We start from the raw sequence: 25,126 nt of genomic DNA on the forward strand, positions 1-25,126 counted from the left end.
CAGCGATTTTAGGACATTTCTAGGATTTTAGGACATTCTAGGACTTAAGGAAGTTTTTAGGATTTTAGGACATTTTTCTGATATGAGGACTTTTCTAGGACATTTTTCAGATTTTAGGACTTTTTTAGGATTTTAGGTCTTTTCTAGGGCTGTAGGACATTTAAAGGTATCAAGGAAGTTTCTAGGTTTTTAGGACACGTCTAGAATTTTAGAATGTTCCCAGGATTTCTTGGATTTTAGGATGTTTTTAGGATTTCAAGGCGTTTTTAAATATTTTTTTTATATTTCTAGGACTTAAGGAAGTTTCAAGGATTTTGGGGCATGCCGAGAATTTCAGAATATTTCTAGGATTTTAACATTTTTCGAGGATTTAGGACATTTCTTAGCTCAAGGACATTTCTAGGACTTCAGACTTTTCTTGAGGACATTTCTAGGATTTAGGGACGTTTCTAGGATTTCAAGGTATTTTTAGGATTTTAGGACATCAGGGGCTTTTTTTTTTGATAAACAAGCTCTATTTCAATTCTATTGATACACAACCAATTCCTGCTGTAAGTAACTACATTTTTATTGTGAATTAGAAAATGTTTGGACGGCCACCCAACACCTTTTTTGGTACCAAATATGGCCCGCGGGCCAGAGGTTGAGTATCACAGGGTTAGAGTGTGCTAATAAGGATGGAAATAGAGAATTGCACCTCTTCCCACTCAAATATTCTAGTAGTATGTAATTTGCAAAAATACTCCAAGGCCGATTAAGTAAATTAAGCAAATAGTGACGATTCAAATTCAATCAGTTGCCGTTAAAAGTATATACAAATAAGCATTGACGAGCAATACAAATCTATTTTTTGCGCTAACTATTCTTTGAACCTGGCTTTTGGTAGAGTTAAAAAACTGTCCTGTTCAGAGCTATTTTATGAAAACGTCCCCCGCAGCAAAGCAAATATATTACTAGATGTGATTTAATGTGATATTGAGAATGCCAGGGGCAGAGCAGAGAAAGCCTGTCCCTCTCTGTGAACACTGCAGTTCAGCGGCCTCACAGGTGAGTAATGTGGTGTCGATGCTGCTGTCTGGCCCGACCAAAAGTGAAAGAAAAAGCACTGCTCCCTTCTCCGCGGAGAGCAAAGACATTTTTCACAACTCCAGAGTAACACTGTTGATGAGACAGGAGATTTTACCAAAGGTGTGCTCAGCGGCCTGAATAAGATTAATGAAACATGAAAGCGAGCTAGTTCATGCCCACAGTGAAAGGGAGGGAGAGAGCCAGAGATAACTAGTTCTTCCCCTGCTATTAATCATAGAAGGCATTACACCAGGGGAAGGCTTTATAATCCAGACATTCAAATCAGGATAATTAAGACATGAACTTTTCTATCTGAACATTAAATTGGCCCATTACTGCTCTGACAAAGCTCGCCACGTCCACCTCATACACGCTCGCCCATAGATTCTCAAATGCATACCTCTGATTTTATGTAAAATTGTTAAATGTATGCAAATGCAAAGTGGATGAGCTCATTTAAAATGTCGGTGGATTCTGTGTACATTTTTTTTTTTTTCTCAGAGTCGACTGTAATCAGTCCGATAATCCTTTCATTTTGCTCCTGCATGATTGTGGATTTTGGTGTTATTACCCTGGAGGCGAGCCGATATAGACAGCAGGATTGTATCATGAATGAATGGATTTTATTTATATTGAGCCTTTAATGTACATACTGCAAAAAAGGAGCACGCATTTAAAACCGTACAACTACGCAACACTCCTTCAATTAAAAAATGATAGAAAGTCATAAAAGATTACAACAGAGAGCTGCTGGTTATAGGCGATATTAAAATGATACATTTTGAGTTGTGTAAAACTGTCTACTGAGTCAGCAAGTCTAACATTTAAAGGCGGAGTTTTCCATATCTTTGAGTTGTTGCAGCTTAAAGTATCATCCCCAGAGGTTTTCGTGGTGACCCTGAGGGAAGTTAAACGAGCGGCGGGAAATCTCTGGGTTCAAGGAGGATCGTAAAACAATAGCAAGTCTGTGATATAAAAGCGGTAAGGCCAGATATTTTTTAAAAATCAATTTAAAATATACAGAGAGACAGTCTCATTTTGGCTTTGTTAAAACCCTGGCAGCAGTATTTTTGACTGACCTGTAGATTTGCGATGGCTGCTTTCGAGCAGAGCATTGCCAAAATCAAGAACAAAAAGGTTCTCAGGATCTATCTGGATCTCACCTAGACCAGGGCGGTATCACAGTATTACAGTATACTAGGGTATTAAGAAATCCCAAAGGTACAGGCACTCCTCTTTCTGTTAAACTCATTGTATCTAGTGCACAGCAGGCACCAGCAGAGCTCAGGTGTTACTTTTGGAACACATAAATTATAAAATGCAGTTTTGGTTGATGAATATCAGTGATATAATTTAAAATGACACAGATTTTTCTTGTTTGAGGTCTTATCTGTAAGTCCAGTTGTCCCAGTTTAGTCAGAACAGGATAGTTTTGGACCAACTAGCAGAATCAGGTAAGGTCTTGCCTCTCCAGTCATCATTCGTATGCACAGTCAGTTAAATTGGACAGATTTTAGGACTTAGGGACACATACGGGTCTGTGTCTTCTTACAAGAAGATTTAGTACTGTTTCCCAGCATGCCTCAGAGGAAATGCCTGTTGGATTTTAACCCACTTCCAAAGAGGAAAATCATGGGAGGTATCGATTTATGGACTTTTGCCAAAAAACAGACACTCCAGCGACTACTACATCCTTACTATTAAAGCTGACATCACATTGGTGGTACATGTGAGTCTGCATTCAGTCTGTACTTGTTTGCAGATCCTAGAAGTAATTGTGATCTGCATATAAAGTTTAAACAGCGTGCCGAGTCGCAACGTGGCTCTTTCTTTTTCGACCTCAGAAATATTTCATGTCTGCTTTCTCTTAGCTAGTTTTAGAGTCGGTCCTTCTCTCTGTTGTCTCATCCCAGCTGGACTAATGTCACAAACCTAAATAAATCATCAGTGAAAAAAAATGCAGCTGAATGAATGTTGCAGCAAAACCACAGAGCTCAGTTCTCAGCTGTCCGGGCATCGCTTGATCGGCTTTTTTTGGTCCTTATTCACCTCTACTTTCAACTGCCCAGATCTTCTTCTGTTCATATCAAACAAACCAGAAACTTCAAAGAAAGAGGAGAGGAGTTTTTGAGGGAAACACCTGCCAGATGAACAAGGATCCTGCTCAGATGTACAGTGGAGCTTGTGAGTCTGGCTCATTCATCGCAGGCCTTCTCTTAGTCTTTTTTACTTTGCTTTTCTGTGTACGCAGGCAAATAAGGTTGTTTTTTATTGCTTTTGTTTGCTTCTCTGCAAAGCTGAATATATAAAGCTCGACTGAGAGCCTGTTTACACCTTATAGTAATATTTATTTAGGGACTACTTTTGATCGGATATCACTTTCCTGCTCTATACGCAGATCCATCCATCCATCCATTTTCTTCCGCTTATCCGGGGTCGGGTCGCGGGGGCAGCAAGCCTAAGCAGGGAAACCCAGACTTCCCTCTCCCCGGCCACTTCGTCCAGCTCTTCCCGGGGGACCCAGAGGCGTTCCCAGGCCAGCTGTGAGACGTAGTCTCTCCAGCGTGTCCTGGGTCTTCCCCGGGGCCTCCTACCGGTGGGACGTGCCCTGAACACCTCACCAGGGAGGCGTCCTGGAGGCATCCTAATTAGATGCCCGAGCCACCTCATTGGCTCTACTAAACGCGGAGGAGCAGCGGCTCTACTCCGAGCTCCTCCCGGACGACCGAGCTTCTCACCCTATCTCTAAGGGAGAGCCCAGCCACCCTACGGAGGAAGCTCATTTCGGCCGCTTGTTCCCGCGATCTTGTTCTTTTTCGGTCACTACCCAAAGCTCGTGACCATAGGTGAGGGTAGGAACGAAGATCGACCGGTAAATCGCAGATAAACAGAGGTCATTTTATTCACAATGTTGGAAATTGACTTGTTTCCATCAGTCAACACCACCACCTAATGGGTTGATCCTATGTTTCAAAATAACATTTCTCCAATTGTGAAATGTGTCAAATCAGGCTCCTGAGATCGGATCATGAAATAGTCCATGATTTTGGGTCACTCCAAATTATTCGACTTCCATTTAACTACAATATAAGGAGAATTTAACCGTTTCTTGTTTTTTACTGGCTTATGTCATTATCAACCCGTGTTCAAACCACGCAGTTTGGTTTAGGAGCAGTGAATTAAGAGCTCAGAAATGAGAGAGTATAAGAAAAGGTTCTCACACAGGCTGGATAAAGTCGGTGAATTCCCTTTTGGCCACGGGAGCTTTGGATGTGCAGATAATGATGCTGCAACAACACGGCAACTATGATTCAGGACTTGCCCCACCCCCATGCCTTTATTGGCTTTCATCCCTCCGAAACTATCAGGGGTTTACAAGGATTCACACAATACAGAATCAACACTGTGATCCAATGTGAGGGGTGGAAAAACTCGCTATTTCCAAGCTGCAGTTTATGCACTTCTAGCCATTCATTTATCACTTCAGCCATTTCATTTTTCTCCACTTTGATGCTTTATTGTGCCACATGGCCAGAGTCATTCATAGAACAGATGCATCTGTTGTGATAGAGAAGCTGTGAAAATGAAAACGATGCAGGGAGCCTTAAAAGGTTTCCATTGAATGCTCAGAAAACGGTCCAAACAGCGCTCAGGCTGAGAGGCTCACTTTGTGTTTTTCCTCCGCTCTCTAAAATATTCAAGATGCTAAGCTTTTGGAATAAACTCTGACAAAATATTATGAGTTGGTGAATGGTTTAAAGTGCAGTGATGGCCAAGTTGATTTAAAAAGCACACTCTTCAGCCCTCTTGCATTCCTGCTATCTACTGTAACATATGACTTGCTCAACTTGCATTCAGATATACAGCTCTGTCCCTCCTCTGTTTGTATTTTCCTAGCTGGATACTTTATCATCACAGACTTCAAATGTGTGGGTTAAGCCTGCTGCAGGGTCCTCCACAGATCACAAGCAAAGGAAGGCAGGGTGGCTGTGAGATTTGCAGACACTCATTTTGGCTCAATGGTGATTTTTGATTAAGTCCTTGGGCTGTCCACCGGCTTTTCTTTGAGCCAATTGCAATCTCTTTACGCTCAGCACAGCGGTAAGTTATCTCCTAATGAAAACACGCTCAGTAATAGCTGCCTCTGTTGCGAATGCATTGTGTCGGTCAGTAAACATGTCAAGCTGTGTTTCGTTCTCACCAGTTCCACAAAGAGCCTTTTAAAGCGAAAGTCGCACGAGTCGACTTCAAACAACATACAGATTTCACTTTCGATAGACCCTTTGATTTGCTAAATTTGATTGGAACAAAGAGTGTAATTCAAAGTAATGCCAGCATACAGTATCAAAGATATATCGTCTTCCATTTTCAAAAACATTATACCATAACAGGGTTGTGAGATACTGAAATACCCTGCAATTATGAAAAACTGCCAAGAGCCACGCAGCGCGCAAAGATATAGACTGATATAGACTGGATAAGTGTATGTTTTAATACCCTTAATTGGCCACAAAGTGGGCTCTGTGTAGAGTTAATAAGCACTATTTTGCACAAGGGCATGGTGAGATCAATAAATTAGATCTGGAATGGTTATTTTTACATATCAGTGTTGCCGATAGCTCTGGCTGGATGCATTGTTTTGCATGCATTCATTCCCGTAAACGCAATTTCCCAAAGCCTGAAATTCTTAAAGTTTGGCACAAACATGCACTTGGACTCAGGGAAGAAGTGATTAGATTTCGGTGGTGAGCGGTCAAGGTCAGGATTGAGATTGTCTGCCCACTTTGTCTTTGTTTCTCCCAAATGTATTGCACATCCAGCTGCATGTTTACTGCAGTTTCAGTGGTTAATGAAGGGCCAAAAGGCCCCTTCATTATCTTCCTACGTGTAGTATCGAAACATTTTAAACTATAAGCAGCCCTAGAAACAAACACAGCTGTTTGTCACTGATACCTAAGATAATATTATAACTTGAAATTTCATTTCCAGAATTAAATTGAAAAAGATCATGCCGTTTCTTACTAGAAGGAATGAGACAAAGGAGAAAAGGTAGAGGTGACAGGCTGTAATATGCTATTTTAACATCTTTAGACAAGGACAGAAACTCTGTATTGGGAAGTTTAACACATCGTATCCTACAGTCTAACACTTTCTTTGTAAGAAAGTAAAGTTGAGTCTGAGATTTGACCCAGCTTGACCCAAAAGTCATAGCTGGCTTTTGAGAACAATTCCTCACATTATGTGAACACAATCTATGTACACCACACATGCCACACATTTTCCAGCCTTTGCCAGCTTTGTCTTTAAGTAATCCCATGAAAACCTGGGTTTTATTTTTGCTCTCCACAACAAAGATGGGGAAATTTTACACATCCTTCGCCCACGCTGCCCTTGGCTCCAAGATCGTTTAGAAAATGCGACAGGCAATCAGACACTGTCACTCTTTCACTGGTGAATGCAGACGAGATAGCTTCCGCTTACCCTTAATCTCCTAAATTATTTGACCTTGCTCATATGTGTGTTTGACACATGCATGGATGTGTCAACTTGTTAGTCTCACATCATGCATCAGCCGTGCATCTTTACTGCAAAACAGCTGTATTTGATTGCTACTGTTGTCTTATAGGTTTTCTTTTTCCGCAATGACTCTTTTTGACTCTTTTACATGCAGTGAGCAAGTCATTCAAAGGAGAAGCAGAAGGCAATGCCTTCCTCAGGTCCAGACATTTATTTAGATGCCACGTGACACACTTAACACCACTGCAGGCCAAGTATACCCTGCAATGGACTTGGCAGTGGACCCCCCCAGCAAGACTATGTTCAGGAATGGCCCGAGGAATGAGACAAAAGACCTTAAGGCTTCAACTTGGCCTGCAAATTTCTCAAATCCAAATCTGATCGAGCATTGCACAAACCTCAGGAGCCAAAGGATCCACCTCCTGCTAGAGGTGTCTGGTCCGAGGAGTACCAAGGGGTGCCTCCTGGGTACCAGAATGTCCCATTTTCAATCAGATTGAGACCTGGGAAATTCGGACTCCAGGTCGACACCTTGAACTCTTTGCCACATTCCTAGGGCCATTGCTGAACAGTTTTATCAGTGTGGCGTGGTGCATCGTCCTGCTGAGGGCCCACTGCAGTCAAGGAGTACCCTTGCAATTTGGGGGTGTCCTTGGTTTGCGACGTTGTTTGGGTTGCTCGAGCTTGTTTAACAGCATTCACATGAGCACCAGGACGCAAGGTTTCCAAGCAGACCATTGCATGAGATAATGATTCTATGCATCTCCGAGGGTTGAAGTAAGCAAATCAGAAATAAAAGAACATAACTGCAACATATTACAGTTACACGATAAAGGGCAAATACCCCATCTATCAAGAGTGTTAATTGTGTTCTTCCAAGTTAAGTTGGAAGGAAATTCGAGTAGCTTATACGTGTATAAAAAATACTCTTTGTCTTTGAATTCCATTCAGCATCAAAACGTTCAGTACTTTGCCCAAATAGCTATCTACAAGATCCATCCACTCCTAAGTCAGTTCCACTGGGTGTTATTGTGCAGATGTCAAAAAGATGAAAACATGGCAGCTGCATCAAACAGTCCACCACTTTTTGAACTGATTCCCAGTCCACCTTAACTGGTTAAGCCAAGGAGCCAAGTATGGAGCTACAAAGGAAAATACCCCAAGCACAGCCAAGAGTTAAAAGTTGCTACAAAGGTATCCAACTCCGACGCAGAGCTGCTGAGATAGCTCGTTTCTTTTCCTGGCATCATTGGTATCGGTGTCAGAATGCCACTGAGCAGGCTGTGAAGCATCATAGATGTTTACAGTACAACAAAGACCTATTAGGTTGTTTCTCTGGTGAACATTTTTACTGTGACAGATCCATTCCACCGCCGTGTGAAGGTTGTTAGGCAGTCGGTTGACACATTGCATTCACCTCTGTGTCACATGCCGGCAAAGTTGAATAAGTGAGTCAACTAGGGCAGGCAGTTCTGTTGATGGTGTAATTTATTTAAAATGTTTCTGCTGTAGACGTTGTTACTCTCAGTGCTGCAACACTGATCAGCCTGACATCTCTGCGATGGCTGAAGGTCGTAGTTTCCAAATTGGGAAGTCGTTTTTCCGATTTGGTTGTCTTAATGTGCTTTGCAACAACATGGAAGGTGCAAAGACGATGGTTTGCATTTTAATGCAAAAAGCTTTTATACAATAGGTTGATAGCTGGTTACAGTTAATTCTTGTATTTTTGTATCTTTCTATATTTTTTGCATTAATCTTCAGTTAACATTAATATCATACTACTCTTAACATGTGATCAAAAATTTATATTTTATACGCGAATTGTTAAGAAAAGTTTGACTTTGACTTTTGCCAATCATGTCTATGCATTTACGAGGTCACGTCGGCGACTCGGGTTTTAAAATAACCTTGTTATCAATGATAGTATACTCGCCTGGCATGCTTTAAAGGTTTGCTGGATTGCAGCTAAAAGTAAATTATATCTACTTGGAACAAAACGTAGTATGCAATTTTTTACCGTCAATTGTTGACATTGTTTCCATATGTTTCCTTTATGACATTTCCGCTGCCCTGAAACGTCACAACTGGACATCTCAGGTATTATCAAAATTTCCCGATTTCCCACTTCTAATTACGACTTCGGAGGGCCGTCCATGTTCCGATAATTCGTAAATATCGAATTGACTTGATGCATATCCAGCTCCACTATGGTAGTTGTGCAATATGCCCCTTTTTGTGTATTTGCTATTGGACCTTCTTCTGCTTGACCTATTTCATAAAAAAGGTTGCATGTTAGCAACATAGATAACTTTTTGACACTGTACATTTTGTACTTCCTCTATGCTTTATGCTTCTTTTTCCTGTTTTTTTCGTCTTATATGAATTTATGCTTTTCGACTCAAAGCCTGTTGCAAGGTCTATGTACCTACAACCACATTATCTAGCTGTTAGTACGATTTCAGTCGGACTAACATGTATTGTAAAAGTCCGGTTGTAGTTAATAATGCAACTTTTTCTAACATTATGTGTACGTACTGACTGACTATCCTGGAAAATAGGTGAGCATTTTATATGTATCCAATTTAGTTTGAGGTTATATGAGTTCATATCGACAAAACTAATTTTAAAGTTTCTGTTTTAGAGGACATGGAATAATTTTATTATTCATTTCGAGTTTACATCTGTGAACATGCTGTGCCTCCTGATATTTAAGTCCTCTCCAAAGTGATGTCCTTGTATTTTAATGCGAAGTTTGTTTTCTTTGTCTGCTAGAAGAGCTGCTTGTCCTTCAACTCCCTTTTTAATTGACTCCGTTTGAGAGTTTATTAAATCAAAAATGTCTGTGTATTTTAATACCGACATTAAAATCATATTATCTGGGAAATAACAGAACAACAACAAAAAAAAAATGAAAGAGGAGAAGAGAGCAAGACCTCATAAAAGCTCATCTACAAGAAGGTTACCGTTCTCTTGACTGAAGAGATTTTAAAAAGTTGGATTTTAGACCATCAAGGATTTTGGGACATTTCTCCGATTTTAGGACATTTCCAAGATTTTAGATCATTTCTTGGATTTAAGTTTATTTCTTTATTTTTACAGCGTTTGTAGGATTAGAGGACATTTCTTGGATTTTAGGACATTTCTCGGACTTTTGGACATTAGGGGTTCAGCAAGGACCTCTGTGTGGCACTTTTTTGATGCTGCTTTATGCACTCTGATTTATGTACACCAAAAATACGAAAAACAACAGTGTGAATCGCCTTATTTTCATTGTGAATTCGAAATCGTCGAGTAAATGTATGTAGCACAGCATCATGGTGATATCCTATGTCCGAACACATGCTGGTTCTGATTAGGAGCACCTGTGGACCCTGTCCTTGGACATATTCTTATTGAAGTGCTGTCCACAGCCAAAAATTCTGTCTGCAGCCAAACAAGGTCTGGGTCGTCTCCAAATCACAGCACGCAGGCATCGGCTGCTGTCCTCTACCCACAACACACTCCTCTAAAAGAGTCGCCTCTGTGTTGTTTTAGTGGGCCAGTTCTGTTTGAGACAATAAGAAATGTGTGTGAGTGTGTGTGTGCGCCAAACAGAGACAGTTTAAAGCTCTGGCCTAACCCCACATCCCCTTTGTCTTGTCTCATTCAGCTGTGCTGACTCGGGTACACAGTGAATCCAGATTCAGTTGGCTCAGATGAATCTTGCATGTGTTTGGGTGTAGGCCTGAGGACAGGTTGTAAATCTTCTATGGCACCTTTTGAAGAGGGGCGGGGGTACTGCGCCTCCTCACAGTTCCACACACAGGGAAGGGAAGTCATGAGACCAGCTTGCACTGCTGGGAATAACTTTAAAAGCTTGGTCTGGGACTTTTTTTTTGTTCAGTGACACTGATAAACTGTACACCTTTCTACGGCGACAACTGCAAATGAGTCTGAAACAACATGCTCTTTATTTGAAACAGGGCTTTGTATTCCTTCAATCCCAGCAAATGAGGAGAATGCAGTTATTTAATCTAGGCAGGATTTTTTTGCTAAAAGCAAATCGAATCTAATAAGTTCCTTCAAATTGACTGTGCTTGGTTGGAGGCTTTATGTTTTTGGGTCGTCCAAACTTACGTTGCGATAATCAATTGATGGAATTTCTTCAAATTTGGCAAAAACATTCACTCAGTGGTTAAATTTCAAGGTCACTGCGACCTTGCGTCTGTCTTAGTCTTTTAAACTTTAAGGGAATTTCCTCATATTTGGCACAAACATACAGATGGATTCAACAGAGTAGAGTTTGTTAGCTATGGCTAAATATCTCAAGAATTACGTTTTTAAAAAATATATATTTTGGCACAAACATCCACTTGGTACCACTGAGGAACTGATTACATTTTGGTGGTCAGAGTTCAAGGTCATTTTGACCTTGCATTCCTCTCATTCTTGTGAGCATGATATTTCAAGAACGCCTCGAGCGAATTTCTTTGAATTTGGCACAAACCACTTGGACTCAACGATGAGCTTATTAGACTTTGGTGGTCAAATTTGGAGGTCACTGTGACCTTGCATCTGTCTCATTCTTATGAACTTGAAAGCCTTGATGGAATTTATTCAAATTTGGCGCAAACGTCCACTTGGATTCGACTTGAACTGATTAGATTTTGGAAGTCAAATGCCAAGGCCACACAGTTACAATGATCCAAAACTGTTAAAATCAGAGGATGCTTTTAGCATTTTTGCCAATTTTACTCGATGAATGACATTGACAATCAAATATTATGCCTTTTGTCAATTTTCCTGTCAGATGGTTGGTTATTTCAGCAATCGTTTTTGCCTTATTTTGTCACAGAAATAGCAGATTGCAGGGTGCACCAGATCTGTTAAATATATGAATATTTGCTGTGTTATTGTCGGAGGGGAAAAGTGCACAATGTGCAGCCGTAAATGAAGCATCAGTGGGTGATATATGTGTGAATAAACATTAAAAACTCTCAGCTCTGCTAATGTTTGACCTTCTGTCAAAAGCATCCGTGATTTTTTTTTCCCCCTGATTTGTCTCTGTTTGCATCACTGAGTGTTTTTGCTCAGATGTGCTCTGAATTCAGGTTACGAGGATTTGTGTTGGCAGGATGAGGTGGTTAAACTCTTTTCTCACTCTAAAAGGTGAGTAAAGTCAGTTTCAGTAGATCTACCTTGTTACATTTTTATGAGGCTTTTTTGCTCGGTGGCTGCTCGTTTAACAAGCAGAACACCTCCTCTTTGTGTGACAGCCACTGCTGGGAAATGGATTGGGGCCATAGTCAGCAGTACTTAGCTATTGATGCTGCTGTGGTTTTCCTTTTGCAGTCACTTGAAGTAGAAATTTGTACCTTTTACTGTACTTTCTGACAATAACAGTTGGCTATATTTATTTACTAAATGGTAATGGTAGGTGTTTTGGATAAGTTACACTTGTTTCTAGTCTGTATTTTGCTGCTTTTATGTGATATCGGAAGGTCGGAGTTGGGAAGTTGTTCTTCTGAGGTTGTAAAGTGGGAACAACGTTGAAGATGGGTTGCATTTTAAAGCGTGTTTAAATAAGTGGTTGATAGCTGTTTCTAGTATATTTATATTTATATATATATATATATATATATATATATTTTTTTTTTTTCTACATGGACAGCAGTTAACATTAATTCTTCTTCTTAATTCTTTCTGACATTTCTGATGAAATCTCCTGAAATTCTAAAATGTCCCAAAATCCCAGAAATGTCTAAAAATAAAAAAAAAACAACCCAAACCCTAATTTTTTTTAGAAATGTCTTGGAATTCTAGAATCATCCTAAAATCCTAGAAATGTCCTAAATTCCTAGAAATGTCCTATAATCCTAGAAATGTCCTAAATTCCTAGAAATGTCCTATAATCGTAGAAATGTCCTAAATTACTAGGAAAGGCCTGAAATTCTACAAATCATCCAAAAACCAGATGAATGTCCTAAACTTAGAAACATTCTAAAATCCGAGAAATGTCATAAGTTCCTGGAAACGTTGCACAATCCTTGAAATGTCCTGAAATATTAGAAAGATCCTTAAATTCGAGCAACTTCCTAAAATCCTAGAAATGTCCTTGAATCGTCCGAAAACCCGAGGAGTTTTTCTTAAAGTCCTTGAAATTTCCTAAAATCCTGAAAATGTCCTGAAATCCTAAAAAAGTACTAAATGCAGAAATGAAAATGTGCTAAAATATTAGAAATGTCCTAAAATCCTAAAAAGTCCTAAATTCCGAGAAAGGAAAAGAAAGTCCTAAAATCTCGCAAAACTTCCTTTAATCCTAAAAACATCCGTAAATCTGCAACTGGCCCCTGACCTCTTGTGATTTTGCAAAAGTGGCCCCCGAACAAAGTCAGCGGAGCATCCCTGCTCGCCGACATTGTTCCACACACAGTGTCGTCCAACCAGCTCGAAATATTTTGTTCTCATTTCTGTAAATTCCATCTGTAATCCAACCGAGTCATCAATCCACAGTGGGCCGCAATGCATCTGGTTCTGTTTTCATCCGTCTCAATAGCGCGCACTGGAGGCAGATTAAAGGGTCATTTCACGAGCTCATTGGGTAATTACCAGTTTTAATTGCTCCCAATCAAGGGAATTAGCAAAGGCCTTCCGTTGTGCGCTCGGTTTCCTCCAGCCCTTCAGTTTCAGGCTTAGTGACATCACAGGAGTCAATTAGGGTTTAAAAAGACTCACGGAGGCCTCTTTGTTCTACCTGAGTATTAGAGTTGGGCCGAACAAAGGTTCTTAAGGCTTTTTCCGAGACTTAGGTTTTTGTGGCTTCTGGAGAGCTTTCGACTCATTGTGTGGATGTTTCCTTTATTCACGCTGGAGTGCCATTTCCAACCACAAAGTTAAAGCTGTGCTTTAACCCAATAATGAATTCAATATCCACAGCCTTTAATAAAAAAAAAGGAGACAAAGAGGCATTTTAAATCCAGATTAAAGGGCAATTTGTGCATAATTTAAAACTAGAAAGGCACTTGGAGAGACCTCCGCCAAAGCTAAATGATCACGATGTTAACAAAGGTGAAAAATAATTTGTCTCTCTGCCTTAATATTTGGATCTGCAGCAAAAAAATTTAAATAGTTCTTTTTGGGCCGTACCTTAGCGATTTTCATTAAAATAGAGCTGAACAAACAAGTCAACACACAAAGAAAACATAACCTCCTCTTTGGCAGAGGTCAGAAAGGCTCAATATTTGATTAGTGCAGTTTTATGAACTGGGTGTCGGATGACGTTTGCAGGAAAAAAAACGTCGTTTTAGGGAGTGTTGCAGAAGAACCTTTGGATAACTGTTCAAACTGTTTGAAAACAAGCTAAACTTTTACCCCCCAACAATGAATCTTCCTTGAGATCTAAACTCACAAAGGATATGCATAACGGCTCGTGATTTGTTCACGCTTCCTACCTTCATAACCGCAGCCTTTGTGTTGGCGAACGCCCCTGACACTGTGCACTCTGTGACATAAAAATGTTCATGAATTCAGCAATCCTCTCCGCTTTTCTCTGCTGTATTCATGAACTATTCCAAAAGAAGCACAAAAAAGGACTTTCGGACAAACAATGAAGTCACCGTGATTCAGAGCCAAGGACACTTCCCAACAAAACAGCGTTTTTGTGCAGGAAACGCTCTTCCTGACCCTTCAACCTTGCTGAATGGCTAATACATCTGTTCAGCTTTGACAACTGCTGAAAATACGGCCAACTTAAGTCCATCTTTCTAAGCTTTTGTGCACTGAAGTAGTGTTTGTGTAAGCTTCTCAATTGCTATTATATAGATACTATGGATTTTAGTGCAATGTAATTTATTGGTATCTTCTTCTACTCTTTAACTAAAGTGGTGTAGATGTTTGATTTGATTTTTAATTCAGTTAAATCCACAGATTTTGACCCGCTCAGGATGCGATCTTATAGCACGCAATCCCTAATTTTAATGATAAATTGCACTAAAAATGTACAATGAATAAGTGCAGAATTCTGTGCTGTAGATGGTAGATATTTGATTTTAAATTGAGTTAAATCTTCAGATTTTGACCTGCTCGGGACGCAATCTTATGGCACACGAATCCCTAAATATAATGCAAATAATTATACTGGATGTATTTTTTAATTAAAATGCAAATAATGTATTTATTATTAGAGTGATAAATGTAAAAAGTACATTTTAGAACAATTTATTATATTTGGAATATAAAATTTATCTGAAAATAGATTGAAATACACTTAAAAGTTAAAAAAAGGAAAGTATTGGTAATAAAACAAAGTATATTGAAGTGTCTCAAAACTAGTCTATTAATTATGGTGTTAGTACATCCAAAAATGTCAGTATTTTAGGACATTAATCATGTGCTCATGGAAGTTTACTTAGTGCACTTCGAATTCATTTTTTCAGATGTCAATAAACTTTTAATGCACAATTAATATATTTAAATTTAAAGTAAAATCTGTTTATGCAGTTTAAGTAAAATGTATTTGATTTTGTTACAAGCTTCGAGTGCACTTTAATTCTTTTTTATTTTATTCGTAGTTCTCTACAAAAACAAAATCCACGACCAGATGAACATAAAAAGACCATTCAAGCATGGAAAAACGTAAAAAAAAAAGATAACTAAGATAAAACCCAACATTGAATGAACAAATAAATAATTGTGTTTATCGACATTTTGAAAATATCGCTTAAGTTTTGCGCAAATCTTTTACGGAAATCCACGTATTGAGACAATACGCTACAATTTTTGCCAAATTCTCAAATTTAAGTCATTTAAATTATCATTAAAAATTATATAATAAATCATTAAATCAATCCATTCGTCAACACTAGGTATTTCTTTCTCATTTTTGTACTTAAATTCTAATTAATTCCAGTAGAATCAAGGTTGAATTGTAAGTCTGCAGCAGTCGAATAGTTGGTCTTAACTGTTCCTCCTTATAATCACAGCACTCAGCCTCCACTCAAAGTGATTATTGGATACTGAAAACTGATTAACCTCCCGCTGACGTCTCAGCCGCATTAATTCACCGCAGATGTTGGAATATTCTCGTTGAACGTGTGCACGGTCGAGGACTTCAGATGCCAATTAGCTTCCGCTTTATTCCCATTTTTGCTCGGCTCGCCGTGTCGCGGTGACACAGTTCTGCCTCACAAATGACATCGGTTTCCAAACGGACGTGATTCACTGCGGCAGCGACTTGTTTCGAATGCAAGAGACACTTTTCTTTGACTCCCGAGAGGAGAGATGCTACTTCCCCGTGGTGAAATTCACAAGTTCATGCCATAATCCCCTATTTTTTGGTATATCAGGCAGTAATCCTCATGGGTTAAAAATGACATGCAATCATGCACGCATTCAGCTGAACTTTTAGACTCCGACTGTACACGCTGGGAGCAATAAAATGTTACAAACTCATAAATACGGGGGTAAATAACACTGGAGGAGTAGTACTTTACTGTATTGCTGTTTTATATTTTATATTTGGGATATTGGGATATTACGTGCAACTGTAAGAAAGCACAAAAAAGTGTTTCTGATTCTGATAAAATGGATGATTATTGCTCAAAGTAAAGAAAGTTACACACGATTAGGATAGGAGGAGAGACTTGGAGCAACTTAATTTGTTTCAGAAGCAGGCGAAACTATTTCAGACCACTGGCAGAATTTTCTCCAGCTTTTGGTTTTGAAAAATTAAAACAAAAAAAACACAAAAAATGAAATAGAGAACCCTCATGCATTCTGCTTCAGACAAAAGAAAGACAATAAAAGCCACTGGAGTTTCTTTTGGATAATGTGGAAAATGTCTTAAAAACTTAAAAACTTGTGTTCATAACTGTAATAATTAATAATAAAAAAAAAAGCTTTCTGGCCCTAATTGTCTTCCGTACATTAGGGAGCACCGTTGTTATAGGAATATTTGGTTCATCGCATTGAAAATAGAAATGTTGCTCCATGGTTCTGTGTTGTTTCGGGGGTAAATCCGGGATAAAATCATTTTGTTTTCCTCTCCTCAGTGCTTGGTGTTTGAAGACGCTCCCAACGGCGTGAAGGCGGCGCTGGCTGCGGGGATGCAGGTGGTGATGATTCCGGATGACAACCTGGACCCCGGCCTTACCCAGGAGGCCACGCTGCGACTCAGGAGCATGGAGCAGTTTGAGCCGCACCTCTTTGGCCTGCCCGCGTTGGAATGAGCCAGAATCCCGAAAAAAAAGGGAGATTTTTTGTCAAAAAGTAAGATCTTTTTTTGTTAAAGCAGGAACGATAATTCTATAAAAATGTTCGAACGCAGCAAATTGGCTTGCTCGATAAAAAAGGCGGCGAGCAATTTGGCAAGAAGTGTGACGCAAATTGCAAGAGTTTAGCAGATTTAGAAAAAAATCTTTTAAGAAACGGGGAAAAAAATTGTAAAAACCTATGCACAGAATTATGTTAATTATATATTTAAAAGTAATTTATGGATTTTTGAAAGTGCATTTTCTTCCAGGTTATGTCCTTATTTAAAAAATACAAGAAAATTGGCTGAAAATTTGTAAAGAGAAACACTAAAAAGGTAAAGAATCGATAGAAAAATAGAGAAATTGTCTACAAAAGGTAAAAGGTAATTTTTCCTTTGTTTCTTTTTCTTTTTTTCCCCAACATTTTACTCTAACTTAAAAAAAATAATAATAATGCAATTTATATAAAATAGCAAAAAAAAGAGAATTACCTTAAAAATAAATTTAAAAAAGAAATAAAATAAAATAAGAAAGTAAAAAAAACAAGGGCCCTGAAAATGTGCTTAAAAATTCTAATAATTCTGTAACATATTTCTTTCGTTATATTAATAAGATTTTTCTTCTTTTTTTCGTAGCTGTTTGCTAATTTCTTGCAATTTTTGGAACTAATTTCTCACCATGAGCATGTTGTTTTTGAAAGAAATTGCACCAATTTCTCCAGATTTGAAGGTTTAAATATTTGTAAAAGCAACACAAGAAAAGTGGTGTCGCTCCAGGTTTCTAAGGGTTAACTAAAAAAAAAAGAAAAAAAAAAAACGTATGGAGAAGATATTTTTCTGTTTGAACACACGCAGTCAGAACGCAGTCACATTGTGTTAAAGCGCCAGAGACTCTGCTGCTGTCCTCGGTGCAATCCAGTCCTCATCCTTTCATCTCTGCTCATGTCTCTGTCCCCCGTCCCCTCGCTGAGCGGGCTTTAGCGGAGGACCCCGCTGGAGCCGCCCGGCGCCGCCGCTCTCTCAGGCTGCTCAAATAGGATTTCACTGCACTTCCATCCACTCAGTGCCTTCCTGGCCTTTCATCCTCGAGTAGGGGGGAGTCCTCTCTGCTTTTTTTTCCCCTCCTCCTGCTCACACACTCTTCACTCTGTTCTTGGACATGTCATTTGTCCTCTCCCGGCTCTTTTCTGTGCTTTATTTGTCTTTGCACGCGCGCATTTCCCGTCAGCAGTGTAAAAAAAAAAAAAAGAAAAAAATGTCACTGGGTTTTTCTTGCATCCACGTTTTGTGTGTCCGATGTGTAAATGTGTGAACTTGTCAAATAAAGAAAATCCCCGAAAACAAAACAAAAATGCGTAATAATACTGCAATTCTTTTTTTTTTATTTTTTTATCTTGAATTTGATACTGTGATTTGTTTTCAGATGTGCTCCACTTTTTTTTTTTTTTTTTTTACATTTTTTTAGGATTTTTCCGAGTGTATGCGCTGCCTCATTTTAACCCTCTGAAACCTGAGCAGATTTCTTTCAAAATCACGGAGAGAAGGGAAAAAAAAAGACCCAAAAATTAGCCGAAGTAATTTGTGAAAAATATCTTAAAATTTTCGAAAATTGAATGAATAAGTAAATAAAAAAATGGATAAATAAACAGAAAAATCAATAAATAAATTAACTGATGAATAATAAATATAAAAGAAAAACAAGTTAAAAACAAGGAAGTCACCTGGAAATAAATGTGCTTGAAACCTAATAATGATACTGTAAAATATTTTAAATGTATAATAAAGATAAGTTTCTTTTGTAAATGTTCCTTCGTTTTGAAAAAATAAAATAATTTCTTGAAATTAGCAGAATACTACTTTTCAAGTTCAAACAGATTAGAATAGATTGTGCTGTTTGTTTAAAGAAAAATTTTATGTGACTTTAGGTCATTTTTGAACAGAGATCGCCACCTCGTGGGCTCAGAAAAAGACATAAAATGGCTTTTAAGGTGTCATTTGGCAACTAAAATATGATTGAGTAATATCATCCAAAATATCATAGTATCATAGTATCAAAGTTATAGTATTGTATGTCGTCCAAAATACCATCAAAAAGTCATAGTACTGCATAATGGTATGAAAACCTCACACTGTACTATGTCGTCCACCGCAGCACAAAATAGTCACAGTACATTGAATCACAACACGAGGTGGATTAATGGTCATTTTTCTTAAATGTGGTTGAAGAAAAATGACTGTTTTTGGCGTTGAAGGAGGAGTTGAGGAGCCTCGCAGTCTGGAGGAAGAAGCTGTTTCGGATGTCTTTTTCCTGACGGCACTAAGGTATGTGACTATAAATGGTTAAAAAAACTTCAAAGTGTGATATATTGTTCAAAAAATGAGGAGAAATGCACAGTATAGTATGTCGTCTAAACATAATAAGACGCCCTAAAATTCATTAAAGCGTCAAAGTCTTCCGAAAGTCCATAAAACCTTCATAAATATGATGTCCTAAAATCGATAATATCATTGACAATTGAATGAAAACGTCATAGTATATTAAAAAATGACAAAAACAACACAGTAAAGTATGTCGTCTGATAAAATAAAATATAATAAAATAAATCAAAACGTCATAGTATGTTGTTTAAAAATGTATCAAACTCCATAGTACAATTTGTCATTTAGAAAATGATGAAAATGTAACAGTACGTTCAAAAAATGAAGAAAAGTAACTCAAAAAATGTCCAAAATCGATAAAAACTTCAGTTTCAAAAAAGTAAAAACTTCATAGAATAGTACGTAGTCCAAAAAATTAAAAGAAACGGCATACTATTCAAAAATTGATTAAAAAAAATATATGATAATATAGCATGTTGTCCAAAAAATGATTAAAAAATATCAATAAATTCTAAAAACATCGTAGTAAAATATTTCATCCAGTAATCATCAAAATGTCATAGTATATGAGATATATATATATATATATATATATATATATATATATATATATATATATATATATATATATTCTTGTGACATTTTATACTACACTTTGAAGTTTTTGTATTTTTGCTTTGTATTTGTTTTTAGAATTTATTGATTTTTTAAATACTTTTTTATTTGCATTTTTTTTTTAAATGAAATACTTTGCTAAGACTTTTTTTTGCATTTTTAGGATTTTTTTTTTATGACTACCTTTATTATAACTGTCCCATTTTCTATGGCATGAAAATGTTTTTCTTGTCTTTTTTTAAATTGAATACCATACTATGAATGAATACCAACCATAATATATACTATATTATGAAGTTTTTGCATTTTTTTAGAACATACTATTCCATATTTTTAGCACATATGTACTTTCATGGTTACTTTTTTTATACCTTTTACAGTTTTTACATGACATAATGTACTATGACTTTTGCTGCATTTTATTGACTTACTATGACATTTTTCTCTCATTTTTATGATTTGTGTTGCATTTTTATGACACGCAATATTTATAACTTACAACTACTATACTAGGACATACTGTACTTTGACTTTTTTGCAATTTTTTTCAATATATGTTGACTTTTTGCTTTTTCTCTTTTAAAAAATATGACATATGAGAATAGTCCCCCTGACAAAATGTGAAAAGAGCAGCTCATCAGATAACGCAGGCTTCAATCTTGTGTCAGACGAGTGGTTGCAAAAGATACCGTCATATCTTTGAGGAGGCAGTTTTTGTATTTTTCTTTTTTTTTCTGGTTCGGGGAGAAAAAGTCATCACCTCACTGAATGGAGCGAGGCATTAAATATGCACGAGCTTCTGTATTATAGTCTGAAAATCCACTGAAGCAACAGCGATTTTAAGTTTCTAATTGATTTGTGAAACGGCTGTAATCCAAAAGCTATGCATCTAAATACTGCATGCCAGCTTCTTTTTTTGTTTCTTAAAAGAAAATCCTCCTTTTCTTTCTCTTTCAGGGACTCGGCCAAAACAAATAAGTCGTCTACGGGCAAGGTGGCACAACTTTAAATGGATTTCTCTATTCTTGACACCAAGCAAAAGCATATCTTGAGTCTGCATATCTCCAAAGAGCAGGCGACGGCTCGGATTGCCAAGAAGGCTCGAGCACGGAGGAATGCCAAGATCGCGAGGAAGTAGTTCTTCTGGATGCCATTTCTGCATTACGCTGCCAGAGCGTGCAACCTCGACTTGAACCGAAAGGGATTTTTATGGAGATGAAGATATCGGAGGCCTCTGACCAGGAGAGGCTCTGACGGTGAGCCTCCTCGCTGCTTCCTCAGTGATGCAAATAGGCCTCATGTTTTATTCAGCCGTGGAGCGATGAGTGATAAATGTGATTACGGGAGGCAGGTAATTTTTTTAAAAAAAAAATATATATTTTATATTTTAAAAATATTTATTTAAATTTAAAATATTTATTTTATTTTTAAAATTAATTTTAAATATAAAATAAAATGATAAAATTACAAAAATATAAAATTTAATATTTATTTTAATTCTGGTAATTTTCCAGTATTTTCTTTTTTTAATTTTCTGATGATTTTCTTTTTTTTTTTACGTTAACGTTTAGTCAGTTTTCTTGTTGTTGTAATTTGCAGTACAATTTATGCCATGTTTTGAAAGAAATCCAAGGTTTAAAAGTAACTTCGGTGTCACAGGACTTCGTTAATATTTATAAATGAAGTTTTTATTTATTTTAAATTAACTTTGTTTAAACATTATTTATATTATGAGATAGACCTCTACCTTTTAGACATTTTTTTCTTTCTAACTGGCTTAAAATGAATAAATAAAAATAAATAAATAAAATAAAATAAAACAAAAACTTGAAAAAAGTATTGAAATAACTATCAGTGATACTCACAATAATAATTAGGATTATTAATATTATTATTAATAATTACTTATATTAAATAATGTGAATTAATTTACATCTCGTGAAATGTGGACCATTTTTTTTTTTTTAATTATTGCCAAAAATAGTATAGTATGCCATAGAAAATATTTTTTTAAAAAGTCATATTTATTCAAAACAAAAAAATATAGTATAGCATAGCACAAAATGCAAGTTAAAATTAATTTGGCATAAAAATTTTAAAAATTTAAAGGAAAAAATTAAACTGTTGCGTGCGTTAAAAAAATGCTAAAAGTCAAAGTGTATTATAGCATGTCATAAAAATGAAAAGGTCAGATATTAGTCACTTAAAATGAGCAGGACATTAAAGGGGTATATACATGTATATGTATATGTATGCATACTATAAAAAAAGACTAATAAAGCTTATTGAAAGAATAGCTGGAGGTGCAGGAGATCGGTAGTAACAGCAGCAGTCATTAACTCTACAAACGTGTGCTTTAATGTGACATCTCTCATCTCACTTTCCGCCCCCGGCCTATAATCAATGCATTATCTCCAAAGCACGAGGAGACATGGGTAATTTATCATTTTACTAATTCATAATTCAAATGCTGCTGCAGCACTGATGCAAACAGCCCTAACAACACCCGAAAACACACACACACACACCGTTCATCTCCAGGTTAAGAGTGCGCTCCAAAAAAGCGACGCTGCTCTTTCTGATGTGAAATTCAAAAACAAGCTCTCCTGTATCTCTGTGAGTGTGTGTTTACCTGCAGAGTGTCCCCGTGACCGCATCCCCATCACCTGTTTATCACGCCGCCGCACAAGGTGTTTACCTCTGCCGAGCACACGCTGTTATTTTCTCACCGCGACGCCGATGAATATCTGTGGATACATCAAGCACACAGCAGCAGCTACTGTCACTTTTGCTTTGGATTGGCTTTTATTTATCACTTTTTTTTTTTTTTTTTTTTTTTTTAGTTTACTGAAGTGACTCAGAGAACTGAACACAAATATTACAGATGACAAAAATATTTCCAATAATATAATTATTATTATAAATTATTATTATTATTATTATAAATCTATAAATTCTACCTTACATTTTAAGCAGATTTTTATTACTTTTTATTTTTTGTTTTTTTGTTTATTGTATCAACTTGGTCTAATTTTCCGATTTTTGTTATATAACATTGACAATTTATTTTTTATTTTTATTCTTATTTTTACCAATTTTATACAGATTCTTTTTTTTTTTTACTATGTTTTAGTTTGCTTCTATTCATTTTTATTTATTGTTAAGTTACTTTTATTTTCAGATTTCTTTTGCACGTTTTAGAAAGGATTATACTATTTTTTTAAATAAACTGATGTATTTTGTAACGTATTTTATAATGTGCATTTTTTTCAAAGGTATTTCTCAGTATGGTTGAAGGCAGTGAGTTGGTTTTTGTGGGTTTTTAAAACGTTTTAAAGGCGTTTTTTTCATTGAAAGATCATTTGGAGCATATACTAGAGTGTTTTCTGTGTGAGGGAAATTTTTTTTCAGCTTACTGTGTCCCTTAAAGCTGCTGACATAAGGACAAACACAAAAAAAACAAAAAAATCCATGAGGCTTGGAAGCTCCGCCCACTTCCTGTCTAGGTCGTCTGATTGGCTGGCCTCGCTGTTCATCATCATTCTTGTCTTTTTTTTTCTCTTTTTTTTATTCTGGAAAGCTCCACAGGTTCTGTAACCTGATTGGCTGCTGCTGAGTGACTGACAGTAGGCGTTTTCTTAAACTGACCAATGGGAAAACGGCCTGAGGCTGTGTGGTGACCAATGGGAGAAGGGCTCGCTCTGTTGTACTCAGAAGTGCTAATACCACACTATGAAAATACTCTATAACAAGTAAAAAGTCCTGCATTCAAAGTGGTACTTCAGTAAAAGTCAGTATAATCAGGAAAATGTATTTAAAGTCTTTAAAGTTAGAATTCCCAATGCAAAAGTCAAAAAAAAAAAAAAATCCAAAAAACTCAAAATTATTAGAAAACGAAGTTCAACAAACTCCAAAATTCAAAACTATTAAAAAATACAATGTTGCTGTAAATTATTGACAGTTACCGTAATAATATAAATAAATACATAAAAATAAATAAATAAATAATAATTATTATTATTATTATTATTATTATTATTATTTAACAACTAAAGAAAAAAAATCTACTTTGCAAAAATAGTTTCTTTTTTTGTGGGTTTTTTTCCCCATCAAAAACATGGCATTTCAAGTGTTAGAATTCTGAAAATTAATGAATATTTGACATTTCTGATTAGGACTGGTGCTGGTCTAAAAATGAATTCAGTGGAAGTATGAAATTGTACTATTACATAATACTTTTTACAGCCTGGTTTCAAGAAGCACGCTATATTTTTGGCTCGATGCCTTTCGGTTTCTGACAAAAAAAAAAGCTTCAAAGGAATGAAGACACGAACGATGCAAATTTTCGTTCGTGTCTTAAAACCTTCCTGTGATAAACAAAAAAAGAAAAGTCCAAAACAAAATAATGACCCAAAAAATGCTGAAAATGTAAAAAAAATATTATATTTTTCCATACTGTAATTTTAAATTTAAAAATAATTATGTTTTTGTTGTCTGTACATTTTCCCCTAGTTTATTTATTTTTTAAAATAATTTTTATAAGACAGAAGTAGATTTGATCGTTTGTCAGTGTTTTGAGGAATAGTTTTTAGAATATTTTGGGGAACACAGCACTGCAAATATTTCAAAATAAATTGCCTCGTGTCAACAACTGATGGGACTGTGTCCACAGGGACATACAAATAAACTTGATTTTTAGTACTTCTTGTTACCTGTACTTTTTGTTACAGCTGTATTTTATTTGCTGTATTTTATTTTTATTAATTTTAAGAAATTTCCCTTTTATTTTGGATGCTGTACAAAGTTGCTGCCAGTGCAAAACTAAATGTTAAATGTTAAAAAAACCTAAACTTTAAATGTAAATGTTATATCTAAATGTCAAATGTGAAATCTAAATATTAAATACTCACGTCAAGTCCTTTATGGATTTTAATTTTCTCATTTCAAATAAAAAATTTGTCGGTTGCCATGTTCACAGAACATCAAGCTCTTATTTTGGTAAATCTGCCAAGCAGCAGTGTGCAAATAAGCTCAATATTTAGAATCAAAAGGAGAAGATTTAAGACTTATGTGTTCAATCTTAACGCTAATCTAACATTTAGATTTAAAATTTGGGACTTCGAACATATAACATTTTGATTTAACATCTTAGATACAACATATTTCATATAGATTAAATATTTAAAATTAAGATTAAGCATATAACATTTAGATTTAGAATTTAGGTTTAATATTCAACTTTTAGATTTAATATTAAACCCTAACCCTAACCCTAACCCTAACCCTAAACAATTTGTATCTGTAACATTTGGATTTAAC

At 36.4% G+C, this 25,126-nt stretch overlaps 1 protein-coding gene and 2 long non-coding RNA genes across 3 annotated transcripts in view; 2 read left to right on the forward strand and 1 right to left on the reverse strand.

Annotated features, from left to right (window-relative positions):
• The window catches only part of pudp (pseudouridine 5'-phosphatase), a 29,505-nt gene extending 10,847 nt beyond the window's left edge, over positions 1–18,658 (forward strand). Inside the window, exon 4 of the mRNA XM_042513241.2 lies at positions 16,614–18,658. Coding sequence (XP_042369175.1) covers positions 16,614–16,790 — 177 coding nt within the window. The 3' untranslated portion in view covers positions 16,791–18,658. The remainder of the gene's footprint in view (positions 1–16,613) is intronic.
• LOC148185527 (uncharacterized) overlaps positions 1–25,126 on the reverse strand; it is a 214,197-nt gene that overhangs the window by 36,068 nt on the left and 153,003 nt on the right. Inside the window, exon 10 of the long non-coding RNA XR_015775836.1 lies at positions 22,440–22,554. This is a non-coding gene — a long non-coding RNA (uncharacterized LOC148185527). The remainder of the gene's footprint in view (positions 1–22,439; positions 22,555–25,126) is intronic.
• On the forward strand, positions 18,726–24,728 carry LOC148185528 (uncharacterized). The gene is made up of 2 exons (XR_015775837.1): positions 18,726–19,135; positions 20,765–24,728. It is a non-coding gene; the product is annotated as an uncharacterized LOC148185528 (long non-coding RNA).

The sequence above is a fragment of the Plectropomus leopardus genome, chromosome 24 (assembly GCF_026936395.1).
Source record: "Plectropomus leopardus strain MGB_pleo_1.0 chromosome 24, ASM2693639v1, whole genome shotgun sequence".
In the NCBI taxonomy this organism is placed as follows: Eukaryota; Metazoa; Chordata; class Actinopteri; order Perciformes; family Serranidae; genus Plectropomus; species Plectropomus leopardus.